This window comes from Calliphora vicina, chromosome 5 (genome assembly GCF_958450345.1).
Source record: "Calliphora vicina chromosome 5, idCalVici1.1, whole genome shotgun sequence".
Lineage (NCBI taxonomy): Eukaryota > Metazoa > Arthropoda > Insecta > Diptera > Calliphoridae > Calliphora > Calliphora vicina.
Window position 1 is genome coordinate 49,472,413 of NC_088784.1, and position 19,457 is coordinate 49,491,869.

Below are 19,457 nucleotides of genomic sequence, written 5' to 3' on the forward strand. Positions count from 1 at the left end.
TGAATTTTTATATTTTTTAATGCTCTATTCGACTATGCTATGCCAATTTGCATATTTGCAAAAATTGTCAATAGTTATATCCCTAATGCTACATGTTTCACCCTCAATTTTATCAAAGGGTTAGAAATGCACCACTTTTTATGTAAGCAAAAGGTATAGTTTCATAATATTTTGAAGCTACATAAAAGAAAATTGCATAAATGGTAATGATTTTTGTTCTTTGTGATCGTTAAAAATGCAACACATTATGAGGGTATGGGTAACATTTAATAAATGGTACAAAATATATAGGCTACATTTTGTGTCAGAAAAGAAAACACCATTAATGACCATTAAAAGGTTTACTGACTATTAGTGCTCAAAAATTCGGTTTCTTTACCGTGAAAATTACGAAAAATTTAAATAAAAACTATTCCATGACAACGAACCAAAACATAAATCATATTTATGACGACCGTGGTTTCTTTATAACTGCAAAAAGGTTATTGATACACCTCCCCCAAGTACAGATTTTATTCCCAAACATGAAATTTTCTGAATAAAATGGTGGCAAAAAAGCCTTTGGAATAAAAATGAGTTAATTAGATTTATTAATGAAGAATGGTTAAAAATTTCCCTTGTATACGATATTCTAAAACTGATGCCGAGCAGATTGGCATCTGCGATGGTAAAGGTGTACGCACAAAATATTAGAAGATTACGTTACCAAATCGCTAAAAATATATATATAATTCCATAGTACTTTATTTTGAAAACAATTATTTGACACTCTTGAATACTGTCTTATTTTCTTTTTTTTAGTATTGATATAAAAACCAATATACCTATTAAATTGTTATCACAAACTCTGTAAATAAATAATTTCAAGGATTAAAATAAATAATAAAGACCTTTCAGTTTTAATTCATTCCAATAAGGAAATAAACTATATTGGATTGATTTCATTTATTTTTATTTAATCGAGCCCAAATGGGCCATATACGATTAATATAGTATAAATTGCAATATTCATGTAAATACAAATAAATTATAAATATAATACTATTTTGTAACTATGTATATAATAAATCTATTGTGGAAAAAATAGCTCATTGCTTAAAATTATCCAAAAATTTTCGTTTAATGACTGAAATAGTAAAACTGAAATTTCTCAATTCAATTGGAAGTGAGTTCCATAATCTGCACGTCCTTATTAAAAATGATCTCCCAAATGTCGAATTAGATATCCTGGGCAGCATTAAACAAGGATTCCGAGTAGAATGAAATAACCTAAATAAACTGAAAATACATGTTGGTGATCCAGTCCTCATTATACGATACATAACAATCAAATTATGAACACTTATGAAATCCCGAAAAGAACAAGATAAAAACTGTAATGAGTATCCGGATACATGATCCCTGAAATTTACATTAAACACATACAGTGAATGTCACTTAAAATCGTACACCATCGTAGTAAAATTCATTAGTTTTAGAAAGTTGATGTTTTGGAAATATTTTAAAATACTATTTTTATATTGTGTGTACTATTACATATCAGAAAATATGGTATAATTTTAATTGCCCTTATCTACAAATAAAAAAATTGGGTAACACCGTCAGTGCCCAGAATATTAACTCTTCACTTAAAATCGTACAGGCACTAAAAAATAGCAAAGGATACCCTACAAAGTATTAGGATTATTTAATATTAACATTTTTTTTAATTTTTAAAGTTTTAATTAAAATTTAATATAAGTGTTATATAAAATTTAATATAAGAAGTGAAATATGAATTTTGTGATATTTTTTAATTTTCATCAATATTTTTTTCAGGAATTGAGGTTTTGTTATATTTTTTGTTGAAATACATATTTTTTGTTCCAATTAAAAAAATTACTTTTAATTTTTTATATAATCACCTACTATTGCCTGTATAATTTCATAATATTTAAAAAAAATATGTTATACGATTTTGAGTGACATTGTTGTTGTTGTTGTAGCAGCATGAACAATTTACAATAATCAATCTGGATGTTCTGGTGGTTCTGCATGTTGTTCAAGTCCAAGAAATTGAGCTACTTCAACAGGATGAGTCCATAAATCCATTGGACTGAGTGAAGTAGGGTTGGCTGAACAGTTAAATATGTGGAGGGTGTCATGAGGACCCTGACCACATGCTGGGCATAAGTTAAGGACGGCACGGTCTATGCGGGACCAAAAGGCATTAAGCCTGTTGCTCCATCCTGATCTAAGTTGTGCCAGAACGACTCTTGTTCCACGCGGCAGAATCTTCTCGGCGTCTGCTATCGGTGGTGGGCGACCTCCAAGTACGACATTCATACGGTATCCTGCTACCGCGGAATTGATGGCGTCTCTGTGAATGTCGTTCAAAGCTGTCATATACGAGCGGCGATCAAATGGATCCTGCACATACCTCTGTATGTTCTCCTCGTATTTCCGAAGGTCCTGTCTGACATGCCTCGGGGGAGATTCCAACTGTGTGATGTTGAAGTTTGGATGACTCCTCCGATGACATCCCAGAAGGAACTGTTGCGTCAACATGACATTGTGTTCCTTGACCGGTAGAACCTTGGTTTCCTCGTGAAGGTGGTGTTCGGAGGTTATTTGAAGGCAGCCTGTGACGGTCGTTAAGGCTGCGTTTTGACAGCTTTGAATATTTCTCCACTGAGTATCACTTAACGAAGGCGACCACACTGGAGCAGCATAGTTGACCACTGACCGGCCAATCGTCTTGTAGGTAGCAAGCAAGGTTTCTTTGTCCATACCCCAAGTACTGCCGGCTAGTGCTTTGAGGACCTTGTTCCTATTTCGCAGTTTATGCGTGATTGCAGTGGCGTGTGCTGAGGAGGTAAAAAGGCTATCAAAAGTGACACCCAAGATTTTCGGGTGGTTCACTGTCGGAATTTGTACGCCGTCGACCATGATGCCTAAATTCAGTTTTACCTCCTTCGTCCAGGTGGTGAAGAGTGTTTCTGATGACTTCGTTGGTGATTACTGCAGGTTACGTGCAATGAAGAAATTGTGAATTTCATTGAGATAACCATTTACCATACCGCAAAGCTCATCAACGTTGTGACCTGTTGCCAATATAGTGCAGTCGTCCGCATACGAGATTATCTCTACGCCCTGTGGGGGCACTGGGAGTTTAGAGAGGTAGAAGTTAAACAGGAGCGGCGACAGGACCCCGCCCTGAGGGACTCCTGTTTAACTCTACGGGGTTTTGAGCATTTGTCTCTAAACTCCACGAACGACTGCCTGCCACTCAGATAGTTCACTATCCATCTCTTCGTGTTGTTGGGCATTGTGGACTGCAGGATGTCCTGGAAGAGTGTGGCGTGACTGACAGTGTCGAAGGCTTTCGACAGGTCAAGTGCCACTAGGATAGTTCGTTCACAAGGCATCGGCTGGTTTAAGCCCTGTGAGATCTGAGTGACTATGGCGGATAATGCTGTGGTGGTACTGTGCATTTTACGGAATCCATGCTGGTGACGAGCAGCTGGTAGTTGACGGGTCAGCTGGGGGAGGAGAAGAGCTTCGAGTGTCTTCGCTACAGGTGACAGGAGGGAAATCGGCCTGTACGATTGTCCCTCACTCGCGATTTTCCCAGGTTTTAGCAATGGGATCACTCGACCCATTTTCCAGACATCGGGTATTGTTAAGCTCCTCACTGACAGATTAAAAACTGTCGCTCGGCTAGGTGTTTTAGCATCAGCATGGATATCCCATCAGGTCCTATTGCCTTTGAAGGCTTAGCTGTGTTGATTGCTTCTGCAACTTCAGTTGGCGTGTAAAGTTGTGGTGTGTCCGAGACTGGAAGATCGAGTAGTTTGCGGACAATACTTCTTTTCGCCTTGTCTCTCTCGAGGTGCTCAATGAATTGTCGGCAAAAAGCTCGCGCGCACCGTTTAGGGTCGGATATGGTGGTATCTGCAAACTTAATCGCGACCCTATCATCCTTCTTAGTCGGATTGGAGAGAGACCGAACTGTGGACCACAACTTGCCAACTCCAGAACTTAAGTTGCAGTTCTTCAAATGATCCAACCATTTGTTTCGCTTGTCCTCATTTACCAACCTGCTGATATCGCGGTTCAGCTGGGCGATCCTAGGGTCGTCAGGGTTGGTACTTCGGATGTCATCACGCTCATCTGCGAGTCCCGCTGCTTCTGCTGGGAAGTGCGGTCGCACTACGGATATTCTACCAGCGGGAATGAAGCGAGCGGCTGCTGCTGTGATGGTTTCGCGAAACTTCCTCTCTGCTTTGTGTACGTTGGAGGGAATCGGTAGACCATTGAAGATGCGGTCGGTAAATTCTCTTAAGCCGTGCCAGTCTGCTTTCTTTTGGTTGATGTAAGTTCGGCATTCAGAGACGATGAAATCATTGGGTCTATCCAGACAAACGATTATGGGTAAATGGTCTGATCCTAGAGAAATAACTGCACGCCAGGTTGTGCAGTTAATCAGACCAGGACTCGCTATGGTGATGTCTGGCGAACTTGCGCAATTACCCATAATCCGTGTGGGGGCATCATCATTTAGTGTGCAGAAGGTGGATTCGTCAATCTGTTCCGCCAGTGACGCTCCTCTCTGGTCTTCCCCAAGACTTGAGTGCCAGAGCTGATGGTGAGCGTTAAAATCCCCTAGGACCAAACGAGTATCACCATCTAGTAAGGTCCTAATGTCGGGATGGTAGCCTGTTGGACAACTGGCTACTGGCGGAATGTAGACATTATAGAGCTCCAACTCCGTATCTCCCGATCTGACCGCAATACCCTGAACTTCAAGATATTGGTCTCTAGAATTCAGATCGAGAAAAAGAGCCCTATACTGCACGGTGTTGTGTATAATAAATGCGATGCCTCCACCGTTGCCTCTGGTGCGGTCTTTTCGGAGTGACATTCACTGTATCTGATTATTCTGTTGAATACTTAACGTAACCGCCTTAGTTGATTCCCCGTTGTTCCGCAGTATATCTCTAAACAGTACCGAATATGCGGCATCAAAAGTGAATGCGACAAGTTGATCCTTACCCTGAGCGGTAGGTAGCATCATAAATTGTACAAAGCTCAAAGTTTATAACACACTTTAGCCGAAATCTCAGATATATGCTGTCCAAAATTTAAACTCCCATCCAATGTTACTCCTAAGCAATTCAATTTGTCAACAAATTCTACGTTCACTCCATCAAAGGAAATACGTAAATTGTTTCGGTACCCATTACCCAATCCAAAAGTCAATGCCTTTGTCTTCCCCGGATTAAATTTAAGTTTATTAATGGTGGCCCAAATAACGGTCTGGTTAAATACATAATTAATTGTAAATCAATGAACTCCCTATCCCTACTAAACAATAAATTAATGTCGTCAGCGTACATGAATGTTCGACATCGGGATATACCTATAAATCTAGTATAATCATTGACATAAAATATAAATAACAAGCCTTGGGGTAAGCCACTAGTACATTCTAGAGATGATGATTCAGTTCCCTGTAGTCCAACGAATTGCTTCCTGTCAATAAGGTAAGAATACATGAGAAGACATGCGATGGAGGAAAATCCAAATTGTGAATGTAACTTACCTACCAGTATATTGTAATTAATAGTGTCAAATGCCCTACTCAAAGCGAACGTTCTCCGTCAGAGACAGCAATAGAGTGGAAGTACTACCACCAGCACGAAAACCAAAATGACTATCATCCAATAAATTCGTTGATTCAATATGATTTATAATTTGATTCTTGAGTATCGCCTCAAATACTTTTGATAGGGTATTTAAAATGATAATTGGTCTGAAGTTTTCCAATAAATTCGACCCTTTTTTTCTTAACAGGTACAATACGGGAAATCTTTCAATCTCGTGGATACGTTGAGGTTGTTAAAATAGTATTGAAGATAAAAATCAAATAACGTTCAATGAATGGATATATCTTTCTCAAAAATTTCAAAGGAATCTTATCGGGACCTACAGCGTTAGACTTTATAAGAGCAAAATTATATTGAAGTTCCTCCCTATCAATGCTTCTGAAAGAAAATCCAATATTCGAAAATGTCGAGAAATCTGGGGATGGATCAGTGCTATTTAAATATGATGTAAAGTAATTATTGAATGTATCAGGATCATAGTGATGTATTCTTCACCTTATTTCTGTACCTACAATAGGTCCTCCAAGAGTTTGAATTCAAGTTTTCCCTGTATGCTTTGTATGCCAGATCCCTCATATTCCTAGCATTCTTAACGTCCCATAAATTACAGAAATTTTTATCATCCCGAATCCTCTTCAGTCTAGTAGGAGCGACATCATGAACAGTATTTAGTAGTTCGTAGAATACCTCGAGCTGATCGTTAATATTATTAGTGCTATATATATCATTCCAAATATCCGATGACACAATATTTGAAATCCTTTCCAAATCCATAGCCTCGTAATCCCTATATTCTACAAAACTGTTACTAATCCCATTGTCCACATCCAAGCATAAGTATATGAAGGCATGGTCCGAAAGCGAGGTCATAAACTGGCCCGAGCTAATAACTGAATCCAAATTACTAATAAATGTAAAATCAATCAATGATGTCGTATTATACCGACTATTAAAATGAGTAGGTATCCGATTATGTAAATATGACATGTTGATGCCGTGACAAATGTCTCTAATCAAGTTAACTCTAGCTGTATTAAATAGATCATTATTGAAATCACCCAAAATAACGGAACTTTCATATCGACTACATAACTCACCCAAGATACCCTCCAAACCATCTAAATTTCTATGTGGCGAATAAACAACATCCTCAAGCACATCCATATTACCACACCTTACCTCTAAAAATAGACCTTCGAAACATTCAGGATCAGAAATCCGGTATACTTCCCTAACGTGCAAACCCACTTTAACATAGAAAGCTACGCCTCCACCTCTCACACTATCATCATTTCGGAATACAATGATATAATAAATGACAAATATACTAATTTGGAAGAATACACGAAGAATTTTTCACGGAAATTTCTAAAATAGGCTTAATAATAATTTAAATTAATTATATGCATTTGCTACGTACGTAGTGCATCCACTGAAAGAGTATTTTCAAAATTAACTTAATTAATTAAAAATTAACAAAATTAATGAAAAATAAATAGGCTAAAAGTGGACACATGTGAGTCCATGTTTCAGAACAAAATTTGTTGAATGAAGATTTGGAAAACTGGGTACCAAGTAGGGTTGCCAGCCTGGCTGGACTTGGCTGGATTGTCCAGATTTTTTATGCCTGTCCAGTTTCAAGCTAAATTTTCATTTGTCCAGCTAAATAGAAATTTTCGACAATAATATTTACAATGTAGATTCTACATATATTATTTATTACATCAAATTTACTTACTACTAAGAAGAAAGGAAAAAATAAATGCCAAAAAGTTTTAGGGGAATACGTGCTAAATAGAAATTTTCGACAATAATATTTACAATGTAGATTCTACATATATTATTTATTACATCAAATTTACTTACTACTAAAAAGAAAGGAAAAAATAAATGCCAAAAAGTTTTAGGGGAATAAAGTTTTAGGGGAATAAAAAATTACAAATTTTTTGGCACCAAAATTAACAGAATTTTGAAAAAAATTTCACCTAATGAACATAAAACTTTAAGTAGAAGACTTATTAAAACAGCGGTCAGCTATTTAGAAAATCGTTTTTTTTTTTAAATAGCATTTTTAAATATAAAAAAAACATAGGACCTAATTTTGTAAATCACGACACCAAAGTGAATTTGGAAAGCAAAAACAAAATTTCAAACATTTTAAAAATTTGTTTGTGTTTTATATACAAAATTTTCAAATTATGAAAGGCTAATCAACGCTTGAATTTTGGTGCGTTTGTTCTGTTAAGAATTTGTATATAAAACAAAAACAAATTTTTAAAATTTTTGAAATTTTGTTTTTGCTTTCCATATAAATATCACTTTGTGATGTGATTTACAAAATTAGGGCCATATTTTCTTGGGTACATTTACAAAAACTTCGGCAAAACCTTCAAATATCTGAAGAAATAGATAACGATAAACTATACATTTATTGATTACTGCAGCCTTCGTGAAGTTTATAAACAAATACCAAGAGATTTGTCAAATGATATGGTCCTATTTTTTACCAAAGGTGAAAGGAATGAATTCGTGATTTTAAGAAAAGTTGTATGTTTCGTATTTTCAATACCAGTAAGCAAAGCTTTTTGTGAAAGAGTTTTTACTATTTTAAACAATCTTTATACTAAAGAAATAAACCGAATGTCATTCGACCTGATTAGAGCTGAAATATTAATACGAACAAATTCAAAGGAAGTTTGTAAAGATTTTCAAAATGGTTTACAAAATCCGTAAGTTCAAAAACGAAATAAAGTGGCAATGTTTTTAGTATTTAATAATATAAATATGTATATGACGGACTGAACAAATTTAGGCATAGTTAAATAAACTTTAAGGAATGAAATGAAATGTGATTCTAAATTTTTAAATAACTGCTAAAAAACCATTTTTGTAAAAACTTGAAAAGCGACAAAGTAGGGGTTGTAGACCACCGTTTCAAAGATTTTGAAACGCCCTCAAAATTTTTAGTTATTTTGAAAAAACTGTTTTACGATAGGTCGTAGTTCTTTAGTACCTCAAACTCACACATTTTTAGAACGAAAAAAACAGTTATGGTTATGGAAAGGCAAAGATAAAGCTTTCATAAAATGTATGCATAAAATGTATTTTCTATGAAAACCTATTTTTTCTCACTGTAGCACCGTGTAATACAAATATATGTTGATTACAATGGATAAAAATACAGTGTAAGACAAAAATGTGTAAATGATGGTCATATATTTACACTTTGTGACACCATTTTTAAAGTGCAATGTTTATAAAGAAACGTTTTGTGTTTTTTTAAACAATATTTATTAAGGATATTTTAGGACTAAATAAATAAAATATTTCCTTAATTATACTCCAGTAATCTAAAAAAAATAACTGCAACCCATTTACACACTTTTGGCGCAGATTACTAAAGTAACTTTTTTAGTACTTCGAATAACCTGCTTTCGCGTCAATGGCAGCCTGAATTCTGGAGGGCATACTCTCCACCAGTTTGCGACACTCTTCTTGCATTATAGATCCCTAGATATCATGGGAGCGCTCCTAGAGCTGAGTTGTGTTTCTAAATGCATTTTGATAATTATAAACGCGACGTTTTAGAATTCGCACCAAATTCTCAATCGGATTTAAATTCTGAGATTGTGGGAGTCAATCTAGCAATGTAATTTTGGCGGTTTTTAAAAAATTAAGCGTCTTTTTAGACTTATGTTTGTTGTCGTTATCTTGTAGTATCACAGTGTTTTCAATTTGTCCACGCCAATCATTCAGACTATCCACATCTGTTGTCTTGATAATGTCTATATACATTTCTGCATTCATATTACTACCAATTTTATGGAGTTTTCCTACACCTTTCGCAGAAAAACAACCACAAAATGGCAATATTCCACCACCATATTTCATAGTCGTCATAAAATCACGGTCTTTTAATGGAGCATTTCGTTTTTGGTAGTCATATTTTGGTCCATCAGTTCTAAAATGGTTAATTTTCGATTCATCTGTACAGATAACTTTTTCCCAATCATCAAAGGTCCATTTCTTAAAAAAAATTACAAATGTTAGTCGAAGAGACTTGTGTCTTTCAGTTAAACGAGGTTTTTTAACAATCTTTATTACATAAAAACCACATCTTTTGATTTCTCTAAGAGATGCACGTTTTGAAATCTTAATTTGGTAGCATGAAGATAGTTTTGGTTGTACCTCACGGGGACTATTTTCTTCTCCTGATGCAACTAGACGTTATACAGTGAGACCATCTTTTAACAATAGAATTGAATTCCGTCCACAAATTGGTGCTGGAAAAGCCAAACCACATATATTCGCTATGTTCTCAACAGATTAAAAGAAATATTGAATTTGGTGGATATTTTTCGATGGGAGATACCATTTTTCAGCTGCTCGGTAACAGAATTTGCAACTTCGGTGATAATCTTCTTCATTTAAATTTAACTAACTGTCATTAATGAAATTGATTAAAATTGTTCTTTTTCTAAATAATAATAACAAGTTTATTTAACTTTAAAGAAAATGCGACAAAATTGTGTAATTCAGTTATTAACTTTTTGATATCCTGGTATTTAAATGCCATTACTTGAAATTAATTTTTTTGTATTGCTATACTTCACTAATCATGATCTTCATATTGTGTAAAAAATATTGTCAGATTGGTAAATGTTGAGCATAAAAATTCAAATTATAGATATTTCCTAATTTATTTACACATTTGTGTCTCGTACTGTATATTTTAATAAAAATTATTTACACAAAACCAAAATTAACATTTTCTCAGTAATTTTTTTAATGTCCAGTTTTTTTTTTTTGATTTGTCCAGCTTTTTAGACCCCAATGTCCAGCTTTTTGCAAATCTGAATCTGGCAACTCTATCTAGGATGTTTTTCTTCAAACAGAATTTATAGCTTTATCCATTATAAAGTAACTAAAGATTTATTGAAATGCTTTATATTGTTTTTTTTTTAATAAAGAAATTGAAAGGATTATTATTTACTTAATTTTCTTCTTCTAATATCAGAAATTAATTTTTCAAAAAATCTATTGGCGGACAATACTGTTCACATGTAACTTCGTTCAGATGTGATTCAAAAAACCTATAAAAGTTCCGTTAATTTCGGTGTGAATTACGAGATAATATTAAATAGAGTGCTTAACAATTAACAAAAGGAAAATATTATCAGACCAGTTATTATGTGTGAGGTTAGGTTAAAAAAATTGACAAAAGTTTGAGCTCAATCAGTTAAAAATTGGCGTGCCGCACGAGGGTAAAGTGCGTGGGAACATATACAGGGGGAAAAATGCTATTTTTCAAGTTTTTGTAAAAATGTTGCCATTAAATAATTACTTTTGCAATTTAATATAAAAGAATCGAAATGTGTACGTAATTGTCGTTGTAATGAGATATAAAATACAAAAATTAGTTATAATTTGTTATAGTTATTAAAAATTAACCAGACCATTAACGTTTCTCAGGCCACTACACCATTTCCAATTGTATTTCAGAAGTTTCTAATTGTATTTCAGAAATTTCCAATTGAATTTCAGAAATTTCTAATTATATTTCAGAAAATTCCAATTCAATTTCAGAAATTTCCATTTATATTTCAGAAATTTCCAATTTATTTCAGAAATTTCTAATTATATTTCAGAATTTTCCAATTATATTTCAGAATTTTCCATTTATATTTCAGAAATTTCTAATTGTATTTCAGAAATTTCCAATTGTATTTCAGAATTTTCCAATTGTATTTCAGAAATTTCCATTTGTATTTCAGAATTTTTATTTTATACTTAAAAAGTTTCCATTTGTATTTCAGAATTTTCCAATTGTATTTCAAAAATATCCATTTGTATTTCAGAAAATTCTAATAGCAATACCAATGGGTATTTCTGAAATTACAATTAGAAACATTTTAAATATAAATTAAAAATTCTGAAATACAAATGGAAATTTCTGAAATACAATTGGAAAATTCTGAAATACAATTAGAAAATTCTGAAATACAATTAGAAAGTTCTGAAATATAATTGGAATATTCTGAAATATAATTAGAAAATTCTGAAATATAATTAGAAATTTCTGAAATATAATTGGAAATTTCTGAAATATAAATGGAAATTTCTGAAATATAAATGGACATTTCAGAAATTGAATTGGAATTTTCTGAAATATAATTAGAAATTTCTGAAATTCAATTGGAAATTTCTGAAATACAATTAGAAACTTCTGAAATGCAATTAGAAATGGTGTAGAACAAGAAATGTAGGAACAAAATTAACATATTTTGAGAAATATTAAAGTAAAAGCTTTTTATACCCTTCACCATGAGTGGCAAGGGTATATATAAGTTTGTCATTCCGATTGTAATTTCTACATTTTTCATTTGCGACCCCACAAAGTATATATGTATATTCTGAATCGTTATAGATAGCGGAGTCGATATAGCCATGTCCGTCTGTGTGTTGAAATCAACTTTCTGAAGCCCCCAAATAACTTACATACACGAATGATACATCAATATCTCCGAAATTCTTCCGGCTCGGAAGAGAGATATAAAGAAAAAACCAAGGACCCATATCTGGATTACTAAATCATTAATATAGTCAATATGGATATCTAATGATAGATATTTCAAAGACCTGTGCAACGACGTATATAAGACCATAAGTTGGACCTACAATGGGTCAAAATCGGAAAAAATATTTTTTAACCCGAATTTTTTTGACCAAAATTTTTTTTCACTAAATATTAAAAAAAAAAATAAAAAAAAAATTTTAAAATTAAGAAAAAAAATTTTCAAATTTAAAAAAAAAAAATTTAAAAAACAATTTCGAAAAAACAACTGGAAAAAAAATTAAATTTTGTTTACCTAAAAATATTTAAAATTTTTATTTTAAAGTATAATTTGGTGAAGGGTTTATAAGATTCGGCACAGCTGAATATAGCTCTCTTACTTGTTTTACTTAAAATATATCCATAGTTACTTGTATATGATTGTTTGTCTTCGTAGGATAACCTTTACCTATTCACAGGTATGACCAAAAAATTAAATTTTTTTAACGGTTGTTTCAAAATTCCATTTTTTTGATCATCGCACAGGGATTTATTGAGAACATAATCTATATATCGATGGCTTAATATAAAAAAGGCGTAACTCGAATTTTTGTTACTTTACAAGAGAAGGAAAAAACTTAATAAAATCCATAAAATTTTAGACACAAAATAAGTTTTAATGCAATTTTTAATAAGAAAAGACATCATATTTTATTTCTCATTTAAAATTTATTTTTTATTTTAATGAAGTTATTTAATATCAGCCTTATTTCGTTGATATTTTTGAAAAAAAGAAAAATTAGTTACGCCTTTTTTATATTAAGCCAACGATATATAAAAATGAAATGGTCCATGTATGTAATGGCATCACGTGAGAACGGCTGGAGCGATTTGGCTGATTTTTTTTAATTCGATTCGAAATTTTCAGATGGTTTGTAAAAAAAAAACTAAAAATTCCGGGAAAAACTCGGTAATTTTTTTTTGACTCCAGTCAACTGTAATAAAAAAGGCCCCTAAAGTATGCAGTACAAATTTAGATATTTTATTTGCAAAATAAATAAGAACAGGCAGGTGTATGTGGGTTGGAGATTAACTCTTAAGAACACTTTGGGTCCAAAGGACCCTCAACTTTTAAAATCAGTCAAATTGAGGTTAATTTTGACCCCTACTACTCCTAAGGGTTAATCTCCATTTTTGCACTGTTATTGTAAATCTAAGACCATAATTAATATTTCATTAAAATCGGCACAAAAATCTGTAATATTCGCTATAGAATTAGCTGATCTATATTATTCTATATAGGTTTTATTTAAAATTCACAACAGTAAGGAAATTTGTATCATTCGCCAAAATACGACCAACAAAAATGTTTTTTTTTTGAAAATCGCAAAACTGTAGGAGGTATTGACATATTTTTTTCACATTTTTATTCCCTATTATACTCTCAATAAATCCCTGTGTGATGATCAAAAAATTATGATATTAACAAAATTTTTAAAAATTTTAAAATGGAATTTAAAAAAATTTATGAATGTCACAAAGTATTGCTTTGCCTTGTAATTGCTTTGCATTACTACGTTTATGAAACCGACCTTTATTTTAATACTAGTTGACCGCCCGGCTTCGCCCGGTAGCATTTACTAAGTTCGTTAGTTCGTCAAGTTTCTCCAACTCTTCCTGTTCTTATTTATTTGCAAATAAAATATCAAAATTTGTACTGCATACTTTAGGGGCTTTTTTATTATAGTTGACTGGACTCAAAAAAGCCAGTTTTAGCCGTATTTTTTTATTTTCTTTACAAACCATCTCCTGAAAATTTCGATACGAATAAAAAAAATCAGCCAAATCCCTCCAGCCTTTCTCACGTGATGACATTACATACATGGACCAGTACATTTCTTGTTCTAGTGACCTGAGACACGTTAATGGTCTGGGAAATTTTTAATAACTTCAACAATGAGGAAACGTAGCTACAGGGCTATACTCAATAAAGCTCAAAGGTGTACATGTCTGGGCATCACAGGTGCCTTAGGTAGCACCCCGCAGGCGGCCTTGGATATAATCCTAAACCTACTACCTATTGAGACTATGAGTGTGGCAGCAAGGAACCTACTCAGACTATCAGAGTCTTCTTTAGTAAAACCCTTGCGGATAGGTCACACTATGATATTGTATGAGGCAGGTCTTATTGGTCAGGACATTATTCCATCTGGAATCTCTGACTATAATATCGCGACATTTAGCTTCGGTGCATCACCCCCAGTAGAGTTCCCCACTAGGAATAAGTGGGTTGGATCCGATCAACTGTTTGATGGATGCGCAGTTTTCACTGACGGTTCCAAGATGGACTCTGGTACAGGGGCCGGGGTTTATTTGGTCGACTATGATCAAGCGCTTATATAGACTCTCTAACGAGTGTAGCGTCTTCCAGGCAGAGATCTTCGCGATCTGGAAAGCCACAGAGTTGATAAAGGCACACGTCAATAGAGGGGCTGCAGAGAGAATATACGTAGTCAGGCGGCACTAAAGGCTCTGAAGTGTCATCTAATACACTCCAACTTAGTAGAAGACTGTAGGAGAGCTCTAGAGGAGCTATTGGTACACTACTCAGTAAGATTGTGTTGGGTACCAGGGCACTGTGATATACAGGGAAATGAGGTAGCAGATGAACTGGCTAGACATGTTTCTGATCTGGATCATGATACTAGGGAACGGGATGTTAAACCACCCATTTGTTACTACTATAGGTTAATTTACGAAAGATTCCGCGACTATATAAATCAATCCTGGGCAGTAGGTCAGATTGCAAAGTGTCCAGGGTCTTATGGCCAAAACTGAATGCAAACGCGACTGGAACACTGATAGAGTTGGATAGGTATAATCTCAGGATTCTAGTAGGAGTGATAACCGGCCATTGATCAATTGGAGCCTTTAAGGGTAAATGGGATAATGGCACACAGGACTTCTGTAGAGTGTGTTAGGGATGCAGAGGAGGTAGAGACAGTAGAGCCCATTATTTGCAACTGCCCTAGGTTACAGGGTCAGAGACTTAGATGGCTAGGAAATAGATTTCTGGACGAACTTGGTAGTGTTGCTGGCTGCAAACTAAGTAACATACTAGGTTTCATTAAGGGTGGCTATTTAAGGGACGTTCTACAGAAGGGAATCACAATGGACCTCAAGGTCTCCGAGTGGAAGTGCACATAGTGTACACCCCTTCCTATCCTAACCTAATACATATAAACATTTCATGATTATGTACGTCCTTATAAAGCCGTGATAGGGTGAGAATCTGAATTTACATACATACAGTGCCGAACTTAAGTATTGGCACAGGATGCTCATTGTACTTTAAGGTCGATTTAAAGGCCATATTGTTGACATTTTTAATAAAAAAATATATTTATCAGATAGATTGATGAATTTCCTACAAAATACCACCAACTTTATTTCAACAATTTTGCAATATTATTTAAAAATAATAAAAAGACGAAAAATTACCCAATTCCGTCGAACAAAACTATTGGCACACTTAACCAGATTCTTCAAATTTTATCAATCTATCCACTTTTTGTTCATAGAAAATGCCATTTTATCTTCTTTTATTTAACAGTTTTCGTTTCTAAAACTGTTAATGTCAATTTGTAAAAAATTTGCACAATAATTATCAATTTTGCTGAAAATAGCTAACAAAAAAAAGGAAACAACAGAATCTGAGCGCAAAATCATTTTTCACTTGCACAATCAAGGAAAATCGTATGCTGAGATTGTAGAGATTATGGAAAGGAGCCGTTTTACAATTCGGAGTATCGTGCAACGTTTTAAGGGAGCATCAACAATTGAAAGTGCTAAACATACAAGTCGTCTAGATCCTTAAATGAGCGTAAATGCAGCCATATAATCAAAAAGGTCAAGTTATGTTCAAAAATATCTTTAGCAAAGGTTGCTGCAGAGATTAAAGAAGAGTTTGGGAAAGAAGTTCACGCAGCAATAGCCAGAAGAGTGCTATAGAAGACAAACTATAGTTGTCGTATTGCTAGACATAAACCATTTATTTCATCTGTGAACCAAAAGAAGCGTTTAGAATATGCCGTTTAGGAATTTACGTAAGCCACATGATTTTTAGCACCAAGTGCTACTCTCTGATGAAAGCAAAATTAATAATTTTCGCTCTGATGGCCGTCAAACAGTATGGAGAAAACCCAATAAAGAGCTGGAAAAACAAAATATTGCTTCAACAGTAAAACATGGTGCTGGAGAGGTAATTGTGTGGGGTTGTATGTCCGCTGCAGTGATTGGAGAGCTGGTGTTCATTGACGAAATAATGGACAAAGTGAAATATATGGAAACACCTCAGAAAAAGTGCAGAAATGTTAATTTTACCATTTTCTTTCACTTTTCAAAATGACAATGACCCCAAAAATTCGGCCTATACTGGACATATGTGGCTTTCATACAATATTTCGCATGACCTACCTCACCCTCCACAATCTCCGGATCTCAACCCAATGGAGCATCTGTGGGAAGAGCTAGATAAGCGAGTGAAAAAGGAATTAGTTGAAGAATGTCAAAGTATTGGGTCAGATATCACAAACAAGTTGGTGGATTCATGCCTAAGCTACTCGAGGCAGTTATAAAGCAAAAATCACTTGCAACTATATACTAAATTTTGCAATGTTGCTTCCTAAATCAAATGTTTTTTTTAGCTTTTAATGAAGTGTGCCAATAATTTTGTTCATTGAAATGAAGTATTTTTTATGTTGTTTTGTTATTAATAAATAGTGGTATTTAATTGTTGAAATGAATTTGGTTATATTTTATAGGAAATTCAACAGTCTATCCGGTAAATATATTTTTTTATTAAAAATCTCTACAATACTGCCTCTAAATAAACCTTAAAGTACAATGAGCATCCTGTGCCAATACTTAAGTTCGGCACTGTATGTAATAATGAAAATAGAAAAATATTATTTTATTCGTCCTGCTAATGTCACTTTAATTTTCTGTAATTAAGCAATTTTTTGCTTTATACTAACAATTCCGTTAACGACGTAACGGGTGAATTGGTAGTCTGAAATATCTGCTATTAGGTCATATTGCCATAATGTCCTAATATATTATGATAGTTTAATAAAATTTCTGTTGCGTTTCTATTTGCTATCACATTAATATCACTTTGGTGACGTGATATACAAAATTAGGCCCAATACTTTTTTGTTTGAAGAACAACAATTTGTTTAAACTATCATAATATATTAGAACATTATGACTTTATAGCAGACCGTTTGAATCCCCCAATTATTTAATTGTAAAAATATTATATTAATCGTATATGGCCCAATGGGCTCGATTATTTAAATAAATAATGAAATGAAATCGGTTTGAATTTTCAACCTTAAAAACAACTGCGATTTTACATATTTTCACACTTAACCTTAATGTCTGGATCCAAAAATTTATACATTAACATACAGCCAACATACCCGGATATGTCACATACATATTTTGAATGGTCTTACTTTTTATGTTGGTAATATTTTTATAGATAGATTATTTATAAAAACACATTCATACATGTGTTTTTAAGGAATGGAGAGTCTAAATCTGCTTCACATAAACATTTTTTCAGCAATAAACAGCCTTCGTCCGAAATATTTTAAAGATGCGAGTGGAAAATTCTTTTAATTGGGCGAGAACTAGAAAAATCTTCGCTGAGTAAAAGATTTCAATTTATATCAAATATTGTACATATTAAGACATTATTTGTAATATTCAGTAATGCTTCAATAAATGATGATTTTACAGTACACCACATTTTCAATTAATGTATTTTATTAATACATACAGATATAGAAAAACATATTCATTATAAAAGACATCAGCTTAAACATAAATACAAAAAAGTTATACATAACATTAACAAAATATATTCATACTGATTCTATATTTGATGTTGATTCACTTTCACTTGAATCCAAATCCACTAAAGCGTTTTTTCGCCTTTTACCCATTTTATATATTTTCTTTAATAAAATGGTTTAGACTTGTTAGTATTTCAACAATTATAAAACAACAATAAAAAAGACATGAAATTGAGTTGCCAATCAAAAGTATTGCGTGTAAAGAAAACAAATTTCCAAAAACTATTTTACGTTTATACATGATAAATTTTGTTGATGATATACTTCAAATTTGTTGCAAAGAAAAAAAATTATTAGCCACCCCGTCCAAACATACCATAAATTTGTTCACACAACGTACAATTTCTTGTCCCCACACATGAACAAAAACTTGACATTACAGTAATTAATGAACTGAATAACACGCATAACTAAACAAAAGCATTTTCTAGTTGTCAAAACTTCTCATACCCATACAATTTGTATGCAGCATACCGAAATAACGCGGAAAATCCGATTTTGACAGCGCGTTTAAAGTAAAGTTAGTTGCAAAACACAATAAATGTCAATTATAATGTACTTTATTGTTTAAATAATCCGGGTTGTTATATTTATTTTTTTGATAACTTTATTTTTGTTGTTTTACGTAGCGGTGACGCTTTTATTAAGGTATGACATTTCAGCGTTAAAGCTAAGCGGAAAAAAACGTTCCGCCTTAAGGCTCCATTAGTCTTTGCGTTCTGTAACGTTTCTGTTCTGTGCCGTTCTGAATGCTGTTATATTGTAGTTAGTTTTTCCGTAAGATCGTATCAGCTGTTTTTAAAATAATAACCAAAAACCCATCTTGGTGATTTTTAGTGTTTTTTGTATTTAGACCTTCAACATATTATTGTGAAAATTTTTATAAATACATACATATATTTTTTGTTAATGATTCAATTTAAACTAATTTTTTTTACATACATAGTACACACATTAAAAGAAATTTATACTTATTTTATTAAATTTCAATGTTTTTTGGAAAATATTATATTTGTTATTCTTTTGTTAATAATAAATATTTCCCTTTCAAAAATGTTGGCACAACTGCTTTCATATTTTGGCATTTTTGTGTATATATGATATCAGCTGTTTTAGCTGTCACTTAACGTTGCGGACAAAATTCTGTTTTCAACAGATTCATCCGCAACAGAACGGCAACGTTACAGAAAAACTAACGACATACACAACTTTCCCTATGCTAAAAACAAAACAGCTGATTCGGAACGGAACGTACAAACTAACTAGGCCTTTACGCTTTTGTTTAGGTAGGCCTGTAAGTTTTAATCATGTAAAACTGCGGAGAATAAAAACAAC

At 33.2% G+C, this 19,457-nt stretch overlaps 1 protein-coding gene across 1 annotated transcript in view; it reads right to left on the bottom strand.

Moving 5' to 3' along the window:
- Rtf1 overlaps nucleotides 1-18,290 on the bottom strand; it is a 109,366-nt gene extending 91,076 nt beyond the window's left edge. Inside the window, exon 1 of the mRNA XM_065511242.1 lies at nucleotides 18,138-18,290. Coding sequence (XP_065367314.1) covers nucleotides 18,138-18,212 — 75 coding nt within the window. The 5' untranslated portion in view covers nucleotides 18,213-18,290. The remainder of the gene's footprint in view (nucleotides 1-18,137) is intronic.
- Between the last annotated feature and the right edge of the window lie 1,167 nt (nucleotides 18,291-19,457).